This window comes from Lagopus muta, chromosome 4 (assembly GCF_023343835.1).
Source record: "Lagopus muta isolate bLagMut1 chromosome 4, bLagMut1 primary, whole genome shotgun sequence".
NCBI lineage: Eukaryota > Metazoa > Chordata > Aves > Galliformes > Phasianidae > Lagopus > Lagopus muta.
Window position 1 is genome coordinate 41,733,908 of NC_064436.1, and position 17,047 is coordinate 41,750,954.

Consider the following 17,047-nt stretch of genomic DNA (forward strand, 5'->3'; position numbering starts at 1 on the left):
TGTTACGGTCTACCCTGAGGATGTGTTCCTACCCATGAATAGAAATCAAATGGCTTGTTTCTATTTTGAAGAAAGTTAATGCTGACATCTAGTGGTACCCTTGTGCATGTACGAAAAACTGAGAAATCTGATGGACTGCTGAATAAAAGACAGATAGCCCAACACTTCGATATTGCCATTTCAAAATAATCTACTAAAATGTGAGTCTGTTAGAAACAGTCTTTTCTTGTGGAATAACGTCAGTACTTGTAATAATACTGTGCTTCTCAAAACTCTCTTTAGTTCTCAGTAACATCTCAAATTAATAGTGAACAGCAGGCAGTGACACAATACACATTTTCAAACAGATATTAGTAGCTCTTTGGACAAGATTAAATCCTTGTGATGTCCCTCATGGTCGTTTGCATCTTTTCTGTGCTCCTGTCAGTGAATCCTTCCTTTTGATGGACTTGCTCAGCTGCTGTGGGGCAAGATAGCTTTCTGAGTCAGGATTCCTCTGTCTGCTCACAGTTCTTACACCTCCTAGGTTTGTCTGCCTTGAGAAAAGCCCAATTACCACAGCTAGGAATCCATTCATTAAGTGTGTAACTTCCCATACCTCATTTTTCATTCTTTGCATAGATGGGGGGGGGGGGGGGGGGGGGGGGGGGGGGGGGGGGGGGGGGGGGAAGGAGAGGATTTCACTTTGTCTTCTCTGTGAATTTATATCCTTCTCAAGTACCAGCTGATACTTCAGCAGATCAGTCTGAATGTCATATTGTTTTTCCTTTAAATTCCCCTCCGAGTCAAAATTACAGCCAAGTGACCAGGGCATAAGGTAATCAAATCCCCTCTCAGCATGGTTAATGGAGAGCAGCATAGTGATTAGCAAGCATGCGAGTATATAATTTGTGCGCAACTGTCCGTTTGTATTTGCAAACAAATGTTTCCAAATGTATTTTTATATGCTCAAAGCACCTACTGAAGTAGGAAAAAAATCCTCCAAATCTTTTGAGTCAGATCCCGTTCTTTTTTGCTGGATTCCATCCTCCTGTCTGAAATGGTCATATTTCCAATACTTATGTAAGAATTGCCTTGCAATTTAAATGAATTTTAACTGTGCATCAATTGTTAAATGTGTGGGGTTTATTTAGCTAGTTATAACCAGATAAACTTCCCTTTTTTTGTGCCTTTGTTCTGTCTAGAAGGAATTGAAAGATATTGTTCCGTATTTATGGATAAAAGATTTCACAATCTTAATTTATAAATAGCAATAGATTTTAAGTGCTGCATATGAATTTAATAAAAATGTGCTGATACTGATATTCAGTCCTCAGATTTGAACCTAATGAGTATAAAGTCTGGTAGTTTTAATAGTGATTATGATTGATCTTCCTTACTTTTCTTCCCCATAAATGTGGTTTTTGCTCCCTTTCAGCCACTTCTAAAGAGTGCAGGCTATGCAATGGCACTGTTGGAGAAAAGCCTGGAAGGTGGTTAGTTGGAGTCAAATGGCCATAATTCTAGTTCAGAATGAAGAACTGAGATGTAAATAACACTTGTAGAGCAGAAATTTCAGTTCAACAATGCCAGTTCATCCTTCGCTAATGTTCATCTTCATTTCTGTGTTATATTTGTTATATGTAATTTGTGTGGGGACATCTTTACCATTACAAAAATAAACTACTCCAAGTGTATTAAAACAAAATGGACATGTTCAAACAATTTGGTAATTTTTTCTCAAAAGTTTTGGCCAATTAGTTGCTCCTGTACAACACCTCTTGAAGTTTCTTAAGCAAACTAAAAACTAATTACCAAATACAACATGATACAATTTTAGGTAGCCTTAAACAAGTTAAATTTCTTTTGGGAGCAACATACAACCAGTGTTGAATCCTTCACAATAAAATGGAGTATTGCCATCACTTCTTCAACTGTAGGCAGAATATATAGAATTAGGATCATTTTTTTGATCACTGGAGTTACATAATATTTCTGGAAGACTAGCAAAAAAACATTCACTGCGTTTAAAAGCAAACTTTTGATGTGTCTGGCACCTTGTAAGTGAAATACATCACATTGAGTGCATGGTTGATATGAAATACCTGGTGATTGCTGGCATATCCTTTCATTACACTGAGATTTGATACAGTTGAAAATGCATTTATTTTGGAGACAAAAAGAGAACCTGAAGGATATTTTTTCTACTTGTACTATAATTTAATGACAGAAGCAACACTGAATTGGTGTGGGCATCAGATGTTCCTGTGGTCATTTTAAAGAAGTTGTTTTGCAGTTGAAGTAGACTGTCAGCACAGCCACATGTTTCTTAATTGTGAGGAGAAGAAGGGTGGAACGTGTGTGTTTGTCTTCATTTTCAGAATGGCAGAATGGCCCAGGTTGGAAGGGACCACAAGGATCATGAATCCCCAACTCCCCCCCCTCCATAAGCAGGGCCACTAACCTCCACATTTAGTACTAGACCAGGCTGCCCAGGGCCCCATCCAAACTGGCCTTGAACGCCTCCAGGGACAGGGCATCCACAACCTCTTCAGGCAGCCTGAAGCACCAGCACCTCACCACAAAGAATTTCCCCCTGATTTCCAACCTAAATCTTCCCTCCTTCAACTTAAAACCATTTCCCCTTGTCCTGCTGTTATCTACCCTTTCAAGGAGTTGATTCCCCTCCTGTTTGTAGGCTCCCTTTAGGTACTGATAGGCTACAGTGAGGTCACCTTGCAGCCTTTTCTCCAGGCTGAGCAAGCCCAGCTCCCTCAGCATGTCTTTGTAGGGGAGGTGCTCCAACCCTCTGATCATCTTTGTGGCTCTCACCTGGACCCTCTCCAACAGCTTGCTGTCTGTCTTGTACTGGGGGCCTGAGACCTAGACACAGTACTCCAGGTGGAACTGCACAAGAGCAGAGTAGAGGGGGACAATCACCTCCCTGTCCCTGCTGGCCACTCCTCTTCTGATGGAGCCCAGGATACCATCTGCTTTCCAAGCTGCAAGAGCACACTGCTGGCTCATGTTCAGTGTTTCATGCACCAGGTGCTTCTCTGCAGGTCTGCTCTTAAAGACCACTCCTTCCGGTCTGTATGGATGCCTGGGATTCCTCCGGCCCAAGTACAAAGCCTTGCACTTTGCTGTGTTGAACCTCATTAGATTCACCCGAGCCTACCTTTCAAGTCTGTTGAGGTCCCTCTGAATGGCATCCTTTCCTTTCACTGTGTCAGCTGCACCACTCAGCTTGGTGTCATTAGCAAACTTCCTGATGGTGCACTCAATTCCATCATCGATGTCATTGACAAAGATGTTAAAGAGCACCAGTCCTAAGACAGACTCTTGGGGGATGCCACTCATTACTGGCCTCCACTTGGACATAGAACCTTTAATAACCACTTTCTGTCCGTGTCCTTTCAACCATTTCCTTATCCATCGAGTGGTTCACCCATCAAATCCACATCCCTCCAATTTGGAGATAAGGATGTAGTGGGGGACCATGTCAAAGGACTTCAGTCCTTTTTTTGTTCCTCTCTTTCACATCTTACTTCTTTGAGCTCTAAGCAAATCTGGGCTTCTAAGATTTTCAGGACACTGAATATTGAGGAGAAGGTGCAGTGCAAAAAGTTTTAGGTATCTTTGAATACAGAAATTATTGAAAGGACAGATCAACTTCAGATGTGGTTCCTAAGTTTAAAAGCCAGCAGTCATGTTGCCTTTAAAAGCATAATCTTTAGTAGGAAAATATTTCTAAGAGTGATAGATTTATGCTAATGTTTGCTTTCCACGAAGTGTAAAGCAAAAACTTGTACTTTCTTACACTTTAAGGTTTGCTGTGGTCAGTGAAACCAATTGGTGTGGGGACAGTAGCATCTGATCAGAATTGGAATACAATTTATTTTTGCTACAAATACACTGTGAACACCTGCAGATAAAGGAGGAACAGCAAAAAAGGAAGGGATTCTGAAACCAGACAGTTAAATGCTGTAAGGAGATCCTGGGAAATAGAAACTATTGCAAATGAAAATTATTGACTGTGCATGCATGGTAAAGTTGGATAAGAATGAGATTTTAGGAATGTTGTCAACTTCAGTGGAATATTTTTAGAGACAGAAATTGCCATTTTTTTTTTCTACAACATGAGAATGCATGAGAGGTTAAAAATCCAGTCCTTTGAATACTTTGGTATATAAAAAGCTAAAATGTTTCATTTCAAAATATATTTGAAAAAAAGAAATGAAGTTGTACATATATGAAACACCAACACTTCTTCGAAAGTGGAAATACTGAATTGATGCCTTTTTACTTTTTGTAACCTAGACTAAAATGTTAATCTTAAAGTGCCCCAGGCTTCTCTGGAATTAGGATTCCCTGGGTAGGAAGTGAAGTGCAGTTTGTCCTGTGGTAAATGTGATTTACTCTGCAGTTGCAGTTGATCTTCAGTCATTGCAATGCATCAGGAAGGAATAAACCACTGCCAGAGCTGGTTAGCAGATGCTGCAGAATTTCCATGTCCATTGTAACTTGAATTTAGAGGTGATAAGTAGTTCAGTCATATCTACTGCTTACTGCTGGCTACTGGGTTGCTTAAGTCCCAAACAATGGCAGAATTCTCAGCCACCCACCCAGGTAATGTCTTCAGCTGGGAAAAAGAAATGCATCAAAATATTCTCCTGTCTTCAAATAGCACCCAGGAGTTAGGGTATATAGTCTCCTTTTTCAGGGATCTGCATCTTAGGCCTCAGATCTGCTCTATTGCCCTTCTGTAGCAATAAAATTTTAATGCAGTAAATCAGATATTACAGCCTTCCACTGCTAAATAAGCAGTGATAAATGAGTAGCCTTACCAGAACCTAAAGCACATGACCTGTTAGATTCCTCAGCAGCTCAAGTGAACAAAGCTGAATTTGTCTTATAACAATGCCAGAAAAACATCTATTCGTCTATCCCTAGTGGTAGAAAATTGATTTGTATTGCAGAATGTCACTTCTCAAGCCTCGCCTAAGATCTTAACTATACAAGTCTCTGGTTTCCTGCTTTTTTTGTCCAAGTAGAACTACAAATTCTGTCTAAGCTCTACTACAGTATATAGCGCTCTTACCATGAAGCTAATAGGCAGACGTAGTGACTGTGTATGTTTTGTTATCTTGGCTCTTCCCCTTGATGCCCGCGTCTCATCTGCAGGTTATGAAAATGCTGAAGTCACAACTATAATCATGTGCTACTGTGTTAGCACTTGTATGTATTTGAAAGTCAGATTAAGATCAGCAGAATTCTTTTTGCTTTGTTCTAGGCTAAGCTGTGGTGGCATGTTTGTTCTGGGAGTGCTCCTTGAGCACATACATCCCCACACTTCAGTGCTTAGAGCCCAGGGAAGCCTAAACCAGATCTGGTTCCTCTCTGCTGCTAGGTATGTGTGAAATGGCCACCTCTTCAAGATAGTGCCTGGCTGCCTTATGTCATCACTCAGAACTGATTGACTTGAGCTGTTATCTTCAAACACTGCATGAAGGTATTGCTTAATTTTGCCCTGCTTTTTCTCTGTATTTTCTGGGCAAGCAGTGTGCTTGACTTTATGCTGTTACGAATTTGTCATGTCCTTACCAGCTCTTGAAAACCTAAGTATCATTTATTTACACTGAAGTTATGGAAGCTTGAGAACTTTATGTGTTTACAAGCCACTTAAATAAGCATAGGTGTGTCCTCTGCCTCAGAAACCCTGTGCTTGCTGAATTTGCACAATTGTGTTCACTCTTGAGTTTGCCTTGCACATTAGTATCTGCTAGTTCTTGTCAATCATGAAAAAAAAGGAAAAGAGTATTGATCAGGAATCAGTAAAAACGTGAAATAAAGGTTTTGTGTTGACAAAGGGTATGGTCCAGAGATAGAAAAGATGCAGAATATTTGATAATACTGCTCTGTTGGAATAATACTCTCTGTAAGCTGTTAATTATTGTGCTTCATTACCCTCAATGCAGTCTTTTCCAGAGGTTACAGAACAGCAGAGTAGTAGAACACGGGAAAATTCTCCTCAGAGTATTTTAGTGTGACTGCACCGAGGGTCAGCTTACCAGTGCTGAAGGATATGGTGGAGCATGGAACAAATTTGCTCTTCCTACAGTTGTGAAATGGGAATAAAACAGGCCTTTCTGCTGTAAATGAGTATGGTTCTGCTTTCCATTTTGGAATCTTAACACAGAATTAGGACTAACTTCTGTCAGGCTGAAAATGAACTGAACTCAGTGCTATGGCTATATGCTGAGCACCTGGCTGGGTGAGCCCTGCAGAGGGTTCCTGAGGGAGAGGCCTCAGTATTTGTGACACGCTGGTGCAGCAGTGCTGGTACATCAAGCAGCAGCGCCTGCTGTCAGGGCCCTAGGAACACACTGAGTAAATCCTCGCCAGAGAAGTGGTAGCTACGTCACTGGAAAATGTGAACTTACAAATGCTGTTAAAAGCATATCTGAACATTTATTGGGACTTTAAAAAACAACTTAAAAAACAATTGAGAAAAGGTCTCATTGTTTACTTATTAAAATTAATATACTGTACCATCACATAAATTTCCTTTTGAAGAAGTGATACTTATGTGGTTACAAAGGATCCTTACTGAGAACTGTTTTCACAATAAGAGAAATATCTCCACAGCAGCAACATCCCATCTGCTTTTGGGATATTGGCCCACATCTTTCTAGAGCCTTGGGTATCAGCCCGGGCCGTAATGCAGTCTCCTGATGTTGCATACCCTGCTGCCAGCAGCCGCGCCCCGCCTGTCCCCGCTTTCACTTTCGCTTCTCCTTCCGGCCCCGGGCGGCCTCACCTCGCGGTTTTCGTGCTCGAGCGCCGGCGGCTCCACGCTGGAGGAGGTGAAGCCCACCGAGGTAAGTGCGTGTCTTTCTTCCCTTATCGGTAATAACGAGGGTGTCAGACGGCGAAGCTGAAGTTCTGCTCCGGAGTTTGGCGATTTCTTGGCTTGTGGCTTTCTCTTAATTTGTAAAAAGCAAGTTAGCAAAGTCGGTGCCATCGCTTTTTGCTTCATGAGAACTTGCCTCGGTGCTTGTGCCTAGCGGTGGGGTCCCAGCTGGCTGAGGGAGTTCTGCTGTAAAACAAGCAGTAGTGAAGGAGCAGGAATGTCCCTCTCTGTGAGATGCTGAAGGCTCCCTGCTGCAGTTCTGCATTTTTAAAGATCCTTGCTGGTATCACTGAGAAATCCTGTTCTGTCTGTTTTCCCTTAAAAGTTATTCTGTAACCTTGCCTTTTAAATCTGATAATATTTACTTCTCCAGGTTCCCAATGAAAGCATAAAACAGTTCAAGCTGTCTCCAGACTTTCTTCAATGAAAATAGCCAAGCACAAGAAGGCAGCCCTGTTGGCCTTGTTGGAGGTAAGGCAAAGAGCAGTGTCGGGGTTTGCATAGTGAGTGCATTTCTTCTTCTTTCCTACTTAGAGATGAAATGAAAACAATTAGGGAGCAATCTCATCTTCCTCAGATGGATGGATGGGCCACTGTGTTCAGTACCTGCCTGCAAAACTGCCAGGTTGGGTTGTTTGCTGTCACCTCCCCTCTTCTGTTTGCTCACAGGTGAGCAGTGAACCAGTCTGAACTGCAAGAAGCAGGGCAGGTCCATATGCAGTGCCTAGTAAGAAAATTAACTTTTATTAAGACTTATTTTAAACAGTATTTTGCAGTCCTTTGAACACAGCTTTGTAATGCTTTCAGTCCTTCTTTCCCTTATCTCCTTGTTCCCACTTGATTTTACTAAGGTCTTTCGCTATGGAGTCAGGTTGATCCCAAGAAAGCACTCACAAGGTCCCCCTCTGGCCGTTGTAATGCTGGAGCAGTCCTAACATGATCCCCCTGAACAGGCAGGTCCCCTGTGAGGCTGAATGCTACTCAGCCTGACTTGCTGAAGCCTCGTTGCACTGCAGGTTGCAGAAACAGTTCATTGGAGTGTTTTGTTATGTGCTGAAAACTCTTCTCTTTAAAACATCAGTTCAGAAAGCTTTTTCTTTATCACTTCAGAAAGGCTTTTCTGTACGAATGTGCTGGCTTAATTTCATTTCACTGTTTGCAATTTGCCATGGAGTTTGAGCTCGAGACTAGATTGTGTAAATGAGTGGCAACTTTCAAGAATAGATAAATGTGACCTGCAGAACCAAGGGCTCATCCTCAGAGTTTGTCTTTGGAGAGGCTGTTGTGGATTCCCCAAGGCCTAATGAGGTTAAAATCCTCTTTTGTAATCTGCCTTGTAGCAGGCACAATTTTTCTCTTGGGAGCCCATGATACTGAGACTTGAACTGAGGATGGCGGGCAGGTTCTCCAATCTGATGGCAGAAGGCCACAGGAATATGTATATATGAGGACTGTAAAGACACATCACTTTAGAGGGAATAATAGAAGTATTTTTTACTTTCAAGAAAAAATGCAGCAGAACCTAAGCTTACCTCTATCTGTGAAAGCAAGGAAAAACATGCTGGGAAACACACCTGAATTATTTCTTCTTCCATTGTTGGAGATAATTCAGGTGAAAATGATACAGAAGTCACTTGATCAGCAGAAATGCTGTTTAATTGGACAAACTCTGAGCAGGATAGTCACACCATTCTGAGTTCTTACAGCTCTGTTCAGATCAGAATTTGTGTGGAATTAATTTTCACTTCCAGTAAAGCTGTATTACAAAATAGATAGATGAATTTAGGTCTTAAACTGAAATTGAATTAGGGTTAAATTGAAACTGCATAAAATATGAAGAAGTCTGTAATTCATCAGAAATGTAATGTAGTGCCTAAACAGGCAGTACCATTGAAGTGCACTCGTGAGCAGATTTTGATATTGTAATGAAAGTACTTGAGATATTGAGGAATATGTTAATTCTCAAAATTTCCTGGGGAAAAAAAAAAATGTGATTCCATGAAAAAGAGTATGTTTTTGTGAAAGCATTTGAATAAATGCCTTGAATCTATGAAGAGCATTTTCTCTACATCTTGGTTCTCACTTTCCTGACTAGCTAAGTGAGTTATAAGGTTGGTATAGATTCATTTTGTCTGCTCATATGCCTTTCTATAGTCTAGCATTCCTTCTTTTATTTCATCTGCAACTGAAGTTAGACAAGCAAAAGCCTAAGTAAGGTGGAAAGATGGTTTGAATTTTGTGTGGCTGGCTTGTGAAACAAGAACAGGCAAGAATTGTAAAATAAAGAAGAGGTTGCGCATTCTTACTGCATGCATCTTCAAATATTTTAAGCACAATTAAAGTTCAGGGCATTGGTAATTAACACAGAGGGGGCTGTGTACTATTTGTATGTTTATTTGTCATTTATTATTATTTATATGCATAGTAAAGCAATGCAAAATTAATTAGAAAAGGAAGAATTGTTGGAAATTTGTGTTAGTTATAGATAAATGGTTAGTAGCTCTTTAAACATAATTATTTTCAGTGAAGAGTGGTTATTACACACACCTTTTCCATCAAAATGAATAATACCTCATGGGTGAAAAAATGATGTTTGCTCAAACTGCATGATTTTTTTGTGCCTGTCTTGCTTAAGCCTTCAGTTTAAAGTATGAGTTGTGTCAAAATGATTCTGATTTGTTAATGTGTGTTCATTTTGCCTCTGCAGATAAAACTATGGGATGTTCTATTCTTTGCTGGAACAGCTTATCTTTCAAACTGGTGTCTGTTTGCTTACTGTGTGCATCAATTGGAAAGCAATGTCAGATTAGAAATACAATGGCAGATTGTAGTCACCTAAAGCTGACACAAATTCCTTCTGATCTTCCAAACAACATAACAGGTTTGGACATTTCCCATAATCAGCTAAAAATGCTTGCTCCTGAGAATCTGACCCAGTACAGCAATCTGATTTACTTAAATGTGGGATACAACATCATCTCTAAACTGCAACCAGAATTGTGCAAAAATATGCCCCTGTTGCAAATTTTAAAGCTAGAACACAATCAATTGCATGAACTTCCTGATGGAGTGTTTGCTACCTGCAGCAACCTGACTGAGCTCAATCTAGGATACAACATCATAGAAGTAAGAAATGATCCTTTCAAAACCCTGGAGGTAAGCTTTAGAAATATGTTTTCTGGTAAATAAAGTATGTATGGGGAATTTATTGCATGTATGTACAAGGCCTATTTGCATTTGAAAATACCCAGCATATGATCTTTGTTGATTTTCCAAAGAAAAGGCTTAGTGTCTTATTGTGTTAAAATACACTGCAGTCTCAGTTGTCTGGGGAGTCAATGCTCTCCATAGCTTTTTTTCTGCTGCATCTTGTCAAAGCATCTCTCCATACAGGATTTATTCTGGTGAAGTATGGTGTGGTCAGGAATCTGAGTTTCATGAGTCTAATGATGGTTGCTAGTCTAAATTCTCAAGGACAGGCTGTAAACACTCAGGGTGTAAAGATCAATGCTTAGGCTAAATGTACTGTCTCCCGGGGCTTTGGGGATTGGGAAAATAAAAAGGCTTTTAATTGCCTTTGTTTCTCCTGTTGGGTTGGGTGTGGTTAAGTATTATCTATAGCATATCTGTGGGCAGGAGTCATGTAAAAGGAAGGGTCTGAGGAGAAAAGAAAGTGAGTATGCATGTTTTGGATAGGTCCAAACATTTGTTTTACTCTCAGTATTCCAATTCAGTTACATAAAACGTGCTTGCTGACTTCCAACTATATACAAAACAGTGCAGGGAGCAGAACTGAAGTTGTGGACCTCCCTTATCCACTGCCTTGTTGATGGTGTTTGGAGCACACGGAAAGCTTTTTCCTACAGGTGTGGAAAAGCTGCAATTCTTTATGACAAATTTATTTTCATTGTAGTATTGCAACCAATTTCTAGTATAATATTTCAGAACGTTCTTTTTTAATTACATAAAAAGGTTTTTTTATTTACATCTTTTCTACAGAACTTGAATGTTTTGGATCTATCTCATAATCATTTGAAGTCAGCAAATTTAGGATTGCAGCAACAGCTGAAGAACCTTCATGACCTTGTGTTGTACAGCAACCAAATCACTGAGTTAAAAAAAGAAGACTTAAAATTTCTTAGCAACACTTCATTGAATAGTCTTGATCTGTCATCAAACCCCTTGAAAAAGGTAGGAAGCATTTCAGTAGAAATTCAGCCAATGTAAGTATAACATGGAACTATTCTGATTTAACATATGTGATTGTATGGCTTCTGTTTTATGATTATATTTTGAATTTATCAAGATCAAACCTGCAACTATTCTATTGTATATAGGACTACTCCTGATCTTCAGATGTAATACAAAATTATTTTCCTTCCACTGAATAAGAGCTGGTCTCATGTAGACCAGAGACCTCAAGCAAGAGCTAGATCAAGTACCTCTGTGAACCCTCATCAAGTGTATTTTATAGGGTTTGTTTTTTGTTTTTTTGTTTTTTTTTTTTTTAGAACTGAAGATGAACAGCTGAAAAAAATCTAAGCTGGGGAAAAGTATAATATGCAAAACTAGTTAAACAATATAGGTCTCCCTGGTTATCACAAAGAAACATCATTTATGCAAGTGTAGTACTCCAGAGAAATAATCTTTGCAGAAAAATATATCCACTTGTTTGTTTGTTTTTTAAGTGTGTGTTGGCTCTGCCACCTACCTTGTTGCTTTCAATCTTGTTCTCAATTAAAATACAAACCTTTGAAGAGTGATGGTAAGCGATGCATTTCTAAACTTGCATGAATAGTGAATTTTTTTTTTTTTTTTTTTTTTTTTTTTTTGCCAGTTGATTCATCTGTATAAACTTTTACATTGTAATTGCAAGAATATTTTGAGTTGGCGTAAGTTTGTACAACAGTTGAGAGAGGCAATTTCTCTCTCTCTCTATTCCCATTGCTGCTTCATGCCTCCTCCTTACTTGTACAAACCTTAGTGAGGATATAGACTAGATCACCTGGGGAAACTACAGTTTTGTTGGCATGGTTAGCTTATGACTAGGGTAGTTCCCTATCTTGTTCATTATATGGCTGCATGTATAGCCATACTGGCGCAAGGATACAGCAGATGACTAAGTAGATGCAATTGCAAAGGTTACTCTATGTCAGTTTAACTTGCTCTGATTTTACAAGTCTGATATCTGGAAAGCAGCCATATGCACACTGATAAATGGAGTATTTAATCATTCCGCTGATATCTGACACCAAGATGAGGGGCTAGCACTGTAATGGTGACTTCTGATTTATGTCATGGGAGCAAGTGTGTGGTATCCTGTTTCATGAATATAGATTGTGCTCATGCAGAGAAACTGTTTCTTTGTTAACTTTTTCACAGTGTATCCCTATAAGATACGAATTAAAGAAAGTTATATGGAAACATTGTCTCAACTACTAAGATACTTACAGTGAAGTATTTTTACTAGTTGAATGCAAAATTGTAACAAACTCTCATCTCACTAAGAAACCTTTTATCTTGTTCTAAAGGAGTACCACTCAAAATCATGGTGACCATACTACAAATTTTAGAACATGAGATACCACTTCAAGAAGTTTGTCTACACTCAGATGTGGAAAAAGTGTTCAGGAGTTCCAGTCTGTCTGATGCTCTCGTTTGAATAACCTTCCCAAATTTAGGCTTTAAGTTCGACTTTCTTGTATAATTCTCTTGTTTAGGTCAAAATTCTCTTTTCCTTTCCTTTTAGTTTCACACAGGATGTTTACATGCAATTGGAAATCTGTTTGGCCTTATACTGAACAATGTTGAACTTGGTGAAAATAGCACGAAGGAACTTTGTACGGAATTATCAAGCACAGCGATTCAGAACCTCTCACTGAGCCATGTGAAGCTCTCACACATTAGCAGGTTAACTCTCCAGGGACTACAAGGAACAAACCTCACAGTTTTAAACCTTTCAAAAAACTCTCTCTCTGTGATAGAGGATGACTCATTTCAATGGCTGTCAAATTTAGAGTACTTGAACTTGGAGGATAATAACATCTTGAAAGTGTCTTCACGTTTATTTTATGGATTGTCCAGCATTAAACATCTGAATCTGATAAACGCACTTACTGGGAAAATTGAAGATTTTTCCTTCCAATGGTTATACAACCTAGAGTACCTTATAATGGATCATAACAATTTTCCACAAATTACGACTAACATGTTCACAGGTCTGAAAAACCTGAAATATTTAAGTCTTTATAGCTGTAACATAAACTTGCAAAGAATAACTAATAAAACATTTGTATCACTTGCTAATTCCAGCTTGCAAGTTCTCAATCTCACAAAAACAAGGATCTCTACAGTAGAAAGTGGGGCATTTTCCTTGTTGGGACAACTGAAAATTCTTGATCTTGGTCTCAATGAAATTAATCAAGTGCTCACTGGTCATGAGTTTGAAGGTCTCAATAATATAGAATATATTTATCTTTCTTACAACAGAAACGTGACTTTGCAAAGTGAATCATTTATTTTTGTTCCAAGTCTTAGCAAACTGATGTTAAGGAAGGTAGGTTGCAATAATCTGGCAATTTCTCCTTCACCTTTTCATCCACTACGGAATCTGACTGTCCTGGACATCAGCAATAACAACTTAGCAAACATAAAGGAAGACTTGTTTGATGGACTTTACAAACTCGATATTCTGGATTTGCAGCACAATAATTTAGCTCGACTTTGGAAACAAGCAAATCCAGGAGGTCCAGTTCTTTTTTTAAAAGACCTTCCCAACTTGCATGTTCTTAATTTAAAATCAAATGGCTTTGATGAAATTCCAGTTCATGTTTTCAAGGGTCTGCATCGATTAAAAGACTTGGATTTAGGATCAAATAATTTGAATTTGCTGCCAGCAACTTTATTTGATAACCAAAACTCTCTAAATACGTTGAACCTTCAGAAAAATCTAATAACCTCAGTTGAAGAAGATGTGTTTGGTCCAGTTTTCAAGAGCCTGAGAAAACTAGAGATGGATTCCAACCCATTTGATTGCACTTGTGAAAGCATTGCTTGGTTTGCTAGTTGGCTAAATGTCACTCAAGCATATATACCTGGATTGCAGTCTCAGTACATTTGTAACACCCCACCTAAATATCACAGTACTCTGGTGTTGCATTTTGACACCTCAGCCTGCAAAGACAGCGCTCCATTTAAGCTTCTGTTTGTGATCACTACCACTGTTGTGGTGCAATTCATTTTCATCGTTCTTCTCATCCATTTTGAAGGGTGGAGAATAGCTTTCTACTGGAATATTTCTATAAATCGAATACTTGGCTTTAAAGAGCTTGACAGACTACGGGGAGTGTTTGATTATGATGCCTATGTTATTCATGCGAGAGAAGACACAAATTGGGTGTTGACGAACTTCACCTCTCTGGAAGAAAATGAGCAATTTCAAGTTAAGTTTTGTCTAGAAGAACGAGACTTTGAAGCAGGAATATCTGAATTTGAAGCTATAATTAACAGCATAAGAAAGAGCAGAAAGATTATTTTTATTGTGACTGAACATCTCTTACAGGATCCATGGTGCAGGAAGTGAGTAAAATATAAAATACTGTATGTAAAGGGGAAAATTCTTAACAGATTTTTAACAAAGTAATCTTTCTTTTTGCTATTTAAATTAATTAAAAATGCAATGCAAATTCTCCTTTAATATATCCTACTTATCCTACAGTTACAAATTTAATAAACTTAATTGCTCTACATGTAAACTAGTAGATATTTGAACCCTTCTGTATGTATGTCTTTCTTTTTTCTTTTCAAAATGTGAAACCATTACCTTTGCAGATTGCTTTCCTTAAAATTCTGTATTTGAAACAGGGCAGTCAATGGTGCAATCACTAGCATCCGATTTTACATATCTTTAAGCAAATCTTTTCACTACTCTTCAGCAGTGAATTTGAAGGAACCTTGCTAATTATGGCTATGTCAAGACAGTAGACTTAGGTTGTATTTTAAGAGTATGCTTTATCCTTTATTTAAAATTTAACCAATTTAATGTAAGTAATGAGAGTTTTATATCATAAGACATACATTAAGACTTCACTTCAAATTTAGACCCTGATTTTACAGCATGCTATTATGTGCACTATCAAAAGATCTATCTGTCATTTGTTCCCAAACCTGAACTTAAAATTTTGTCTTACTTTTCCTTCAGGTTTAAGGTGCATCATGCTCTACAGCAAGCTATTGAACAAAGTCGAGACTCCATCATACTGATCTTTCTTCATAATATACAAGATTACAAGTTGAATCATGCACTTTGCTTGAGAAGAGGAATGTTCAGATCTCGCTGCATCTTGAACTGGCCAGTCCAGAAGGAAAGAATCAATGCATTTCGTCAGCAGTTAATGATGGCACTTAAATCTAATAGTAAAGTGCACTGAATTCAGTTTTCTGATGTTAGAAAACTAGCAGGTCTCCAGTAAAAGCTGGAAAAAAAAAAAACAAAAACTGTCATATTGGAATAAGACACTGAAAGTTGATAATTTATATTTACTGATATTGTAGTTCACCTATACTGAAGTAATCGCATTTGACAGTCATTTCAGTATGTGCATCAACAATGTGAGATATTCTGGAAAGTGGTGAGAATGACTGAAGTCCTTGAAAAAACATCCATCTGATGTAATGCAGAAAAGCCATGGACTCTACATTAGCAGGGTATATAGAAAAGGATGCAATGACAAAATTTCAAATCCTGTCTAGAAAGCAGAATGGACACTACAACTTGTTTTTAAATCTCAAAGGAAAATAAATAGAAAACAAACCTAAAAATTTTTCTATATTAAGCACAATGACATGGAAATAATTTCTATAGTTGAAGCCTTTGAAAATGGATAAACCCGGAGGAATTCTTTAGTGTAACTTGTTATACTCTCATTTGGTATTTTCTTCCTTAAAATACTTTACAGAAAATTGGGGTAGTTAGCAATTGCATGGCATTAAGGTTCAAACTTGTATGCTAGTAACTTGATCTGGAGAGAGCTAAGAACCAGCAAAGCATGCTCCAAAATTGTCCAAAATGTTTATTATGTTTGATGCTCATTGTGATTCTATGGAGCATTTGAGCACAATTTATTGCAAAGTGGGCTGTAGACAGTCATGTCCCTTTGTCCCTATTAATGTTTAATTTCTCCTCTGATGGTTGTTTTTGTCTTTTTTTTTTAGTTGTTCGATCACTTATTTATTTATTTGCTTTTACTTCTTTGTTTCTCCCTCGCATTGATAAAAATACATAAATGAATAATAATGAAATATAAATTCAATGAACTGGGTTTTGCATGCACTAGAAGAGTTGAAAGCAAAGCAGACGACTTTCACTGGCTCAGGAGGTCCTGAAGTGAAAACAAAAGGTTTGTTTACAGGTGAAGTGATAGATAATGATTCCCTAATTACAGTAATAGGATTATCCCATTGTGATGCTTTCATCTCATCTTTCCGTCCTTTCCAGGTTGTGACAAATTCACTCTTCATGTGTAGGCCATGAAAGCTGAGAAGGCAAGGCGGTAAGGATGGGGTGCCAGGGATGCACCTTGTCAATCGTTCTTTCTCTTATTTAAAGACCAACCCGTGAAAGGGTGCCTATGTTTCCTAACCCCGCAGTGTCAAAATACAGCAGAATTTCTCATTTCACTTGAAAATGAACTGTTTAGAATATCTTAGCATTTCACATGTTGATTAAGATGCAGAGAATTTGCAGAGAAACACTGAGGTGAAACATGATACGAGAAGTCAAATCAAATGATCAAATGGTCTTTTCTGGCCCTTAAACTGATAAATGACAGCTGATCTAAATTCTATGAAGATACACTTGTAAATATAACTACCCCTATAATTGGTCTCTAAACAGTGGATAGATGTGTTATGGATACTTATGCAATACAGCTAATACAAACTTAGTGCAATTGCTTGTAAATGATGATTAATTTTTATGATAAAAGTATGAGTATTCTAAGCATTTTAATTTTGACACTCAGTTTAAAATAATTTACATGAGACAAAACACATTGTAAATGGTCACAATAAGAATTAATGTTTAAAAAAAAAAAAAAGCATGAAAGCATTAAGCACAGATCCAATAGTAAAACATGAATATATATAACATATCTG

At 38.2% G+C, this 17,047-nt stretch overlaps 1 protein-coding gene across 5 annotated transcripts in view; it reads left to right on the forward strand.

Moving 5' to 3' along the window:
* Nucleotides 1-15,388, forward strand: part of TLR3 (toll like receptor 3) — a 33,465-nt gene extending 18,077 nt beyond the window's left edge. For 2 of the 5 annotated variants that reach the window (XM_048941156.1, XM_048941155.1), the window contains exons 2-8: nt 5,273-5,491; nt 6,628-6,860; nt 7,266-7,363; nt 9,600-10,048; nt 10,892-11,083; nt 12,642-14,470; nt 15,093-15,388. In XM_048941156.1, the coding sequence (XP_048797113.1) occupies nt 9,608-10,048; nt 10,892-11,083; nt 12,642-14,470; nt 15,093-15,321 (2,691 nt within the window). In that variant the 5' untranslated portion in view covers nt 5,273-5,491; nt 6,628-6,860; nt 7,266-7,363; nt 9,600-9,607 and the 3' untranslated portion in view covers nt 15,322-15,388. The other 3 variants (XM_048941157.1, XM_048941153.1, XM_048941158.1) reach the window with 3 other exon arrangements.
* Nucleotides 15,389-17,047: the final 1,659 nt, after the last annotated feature.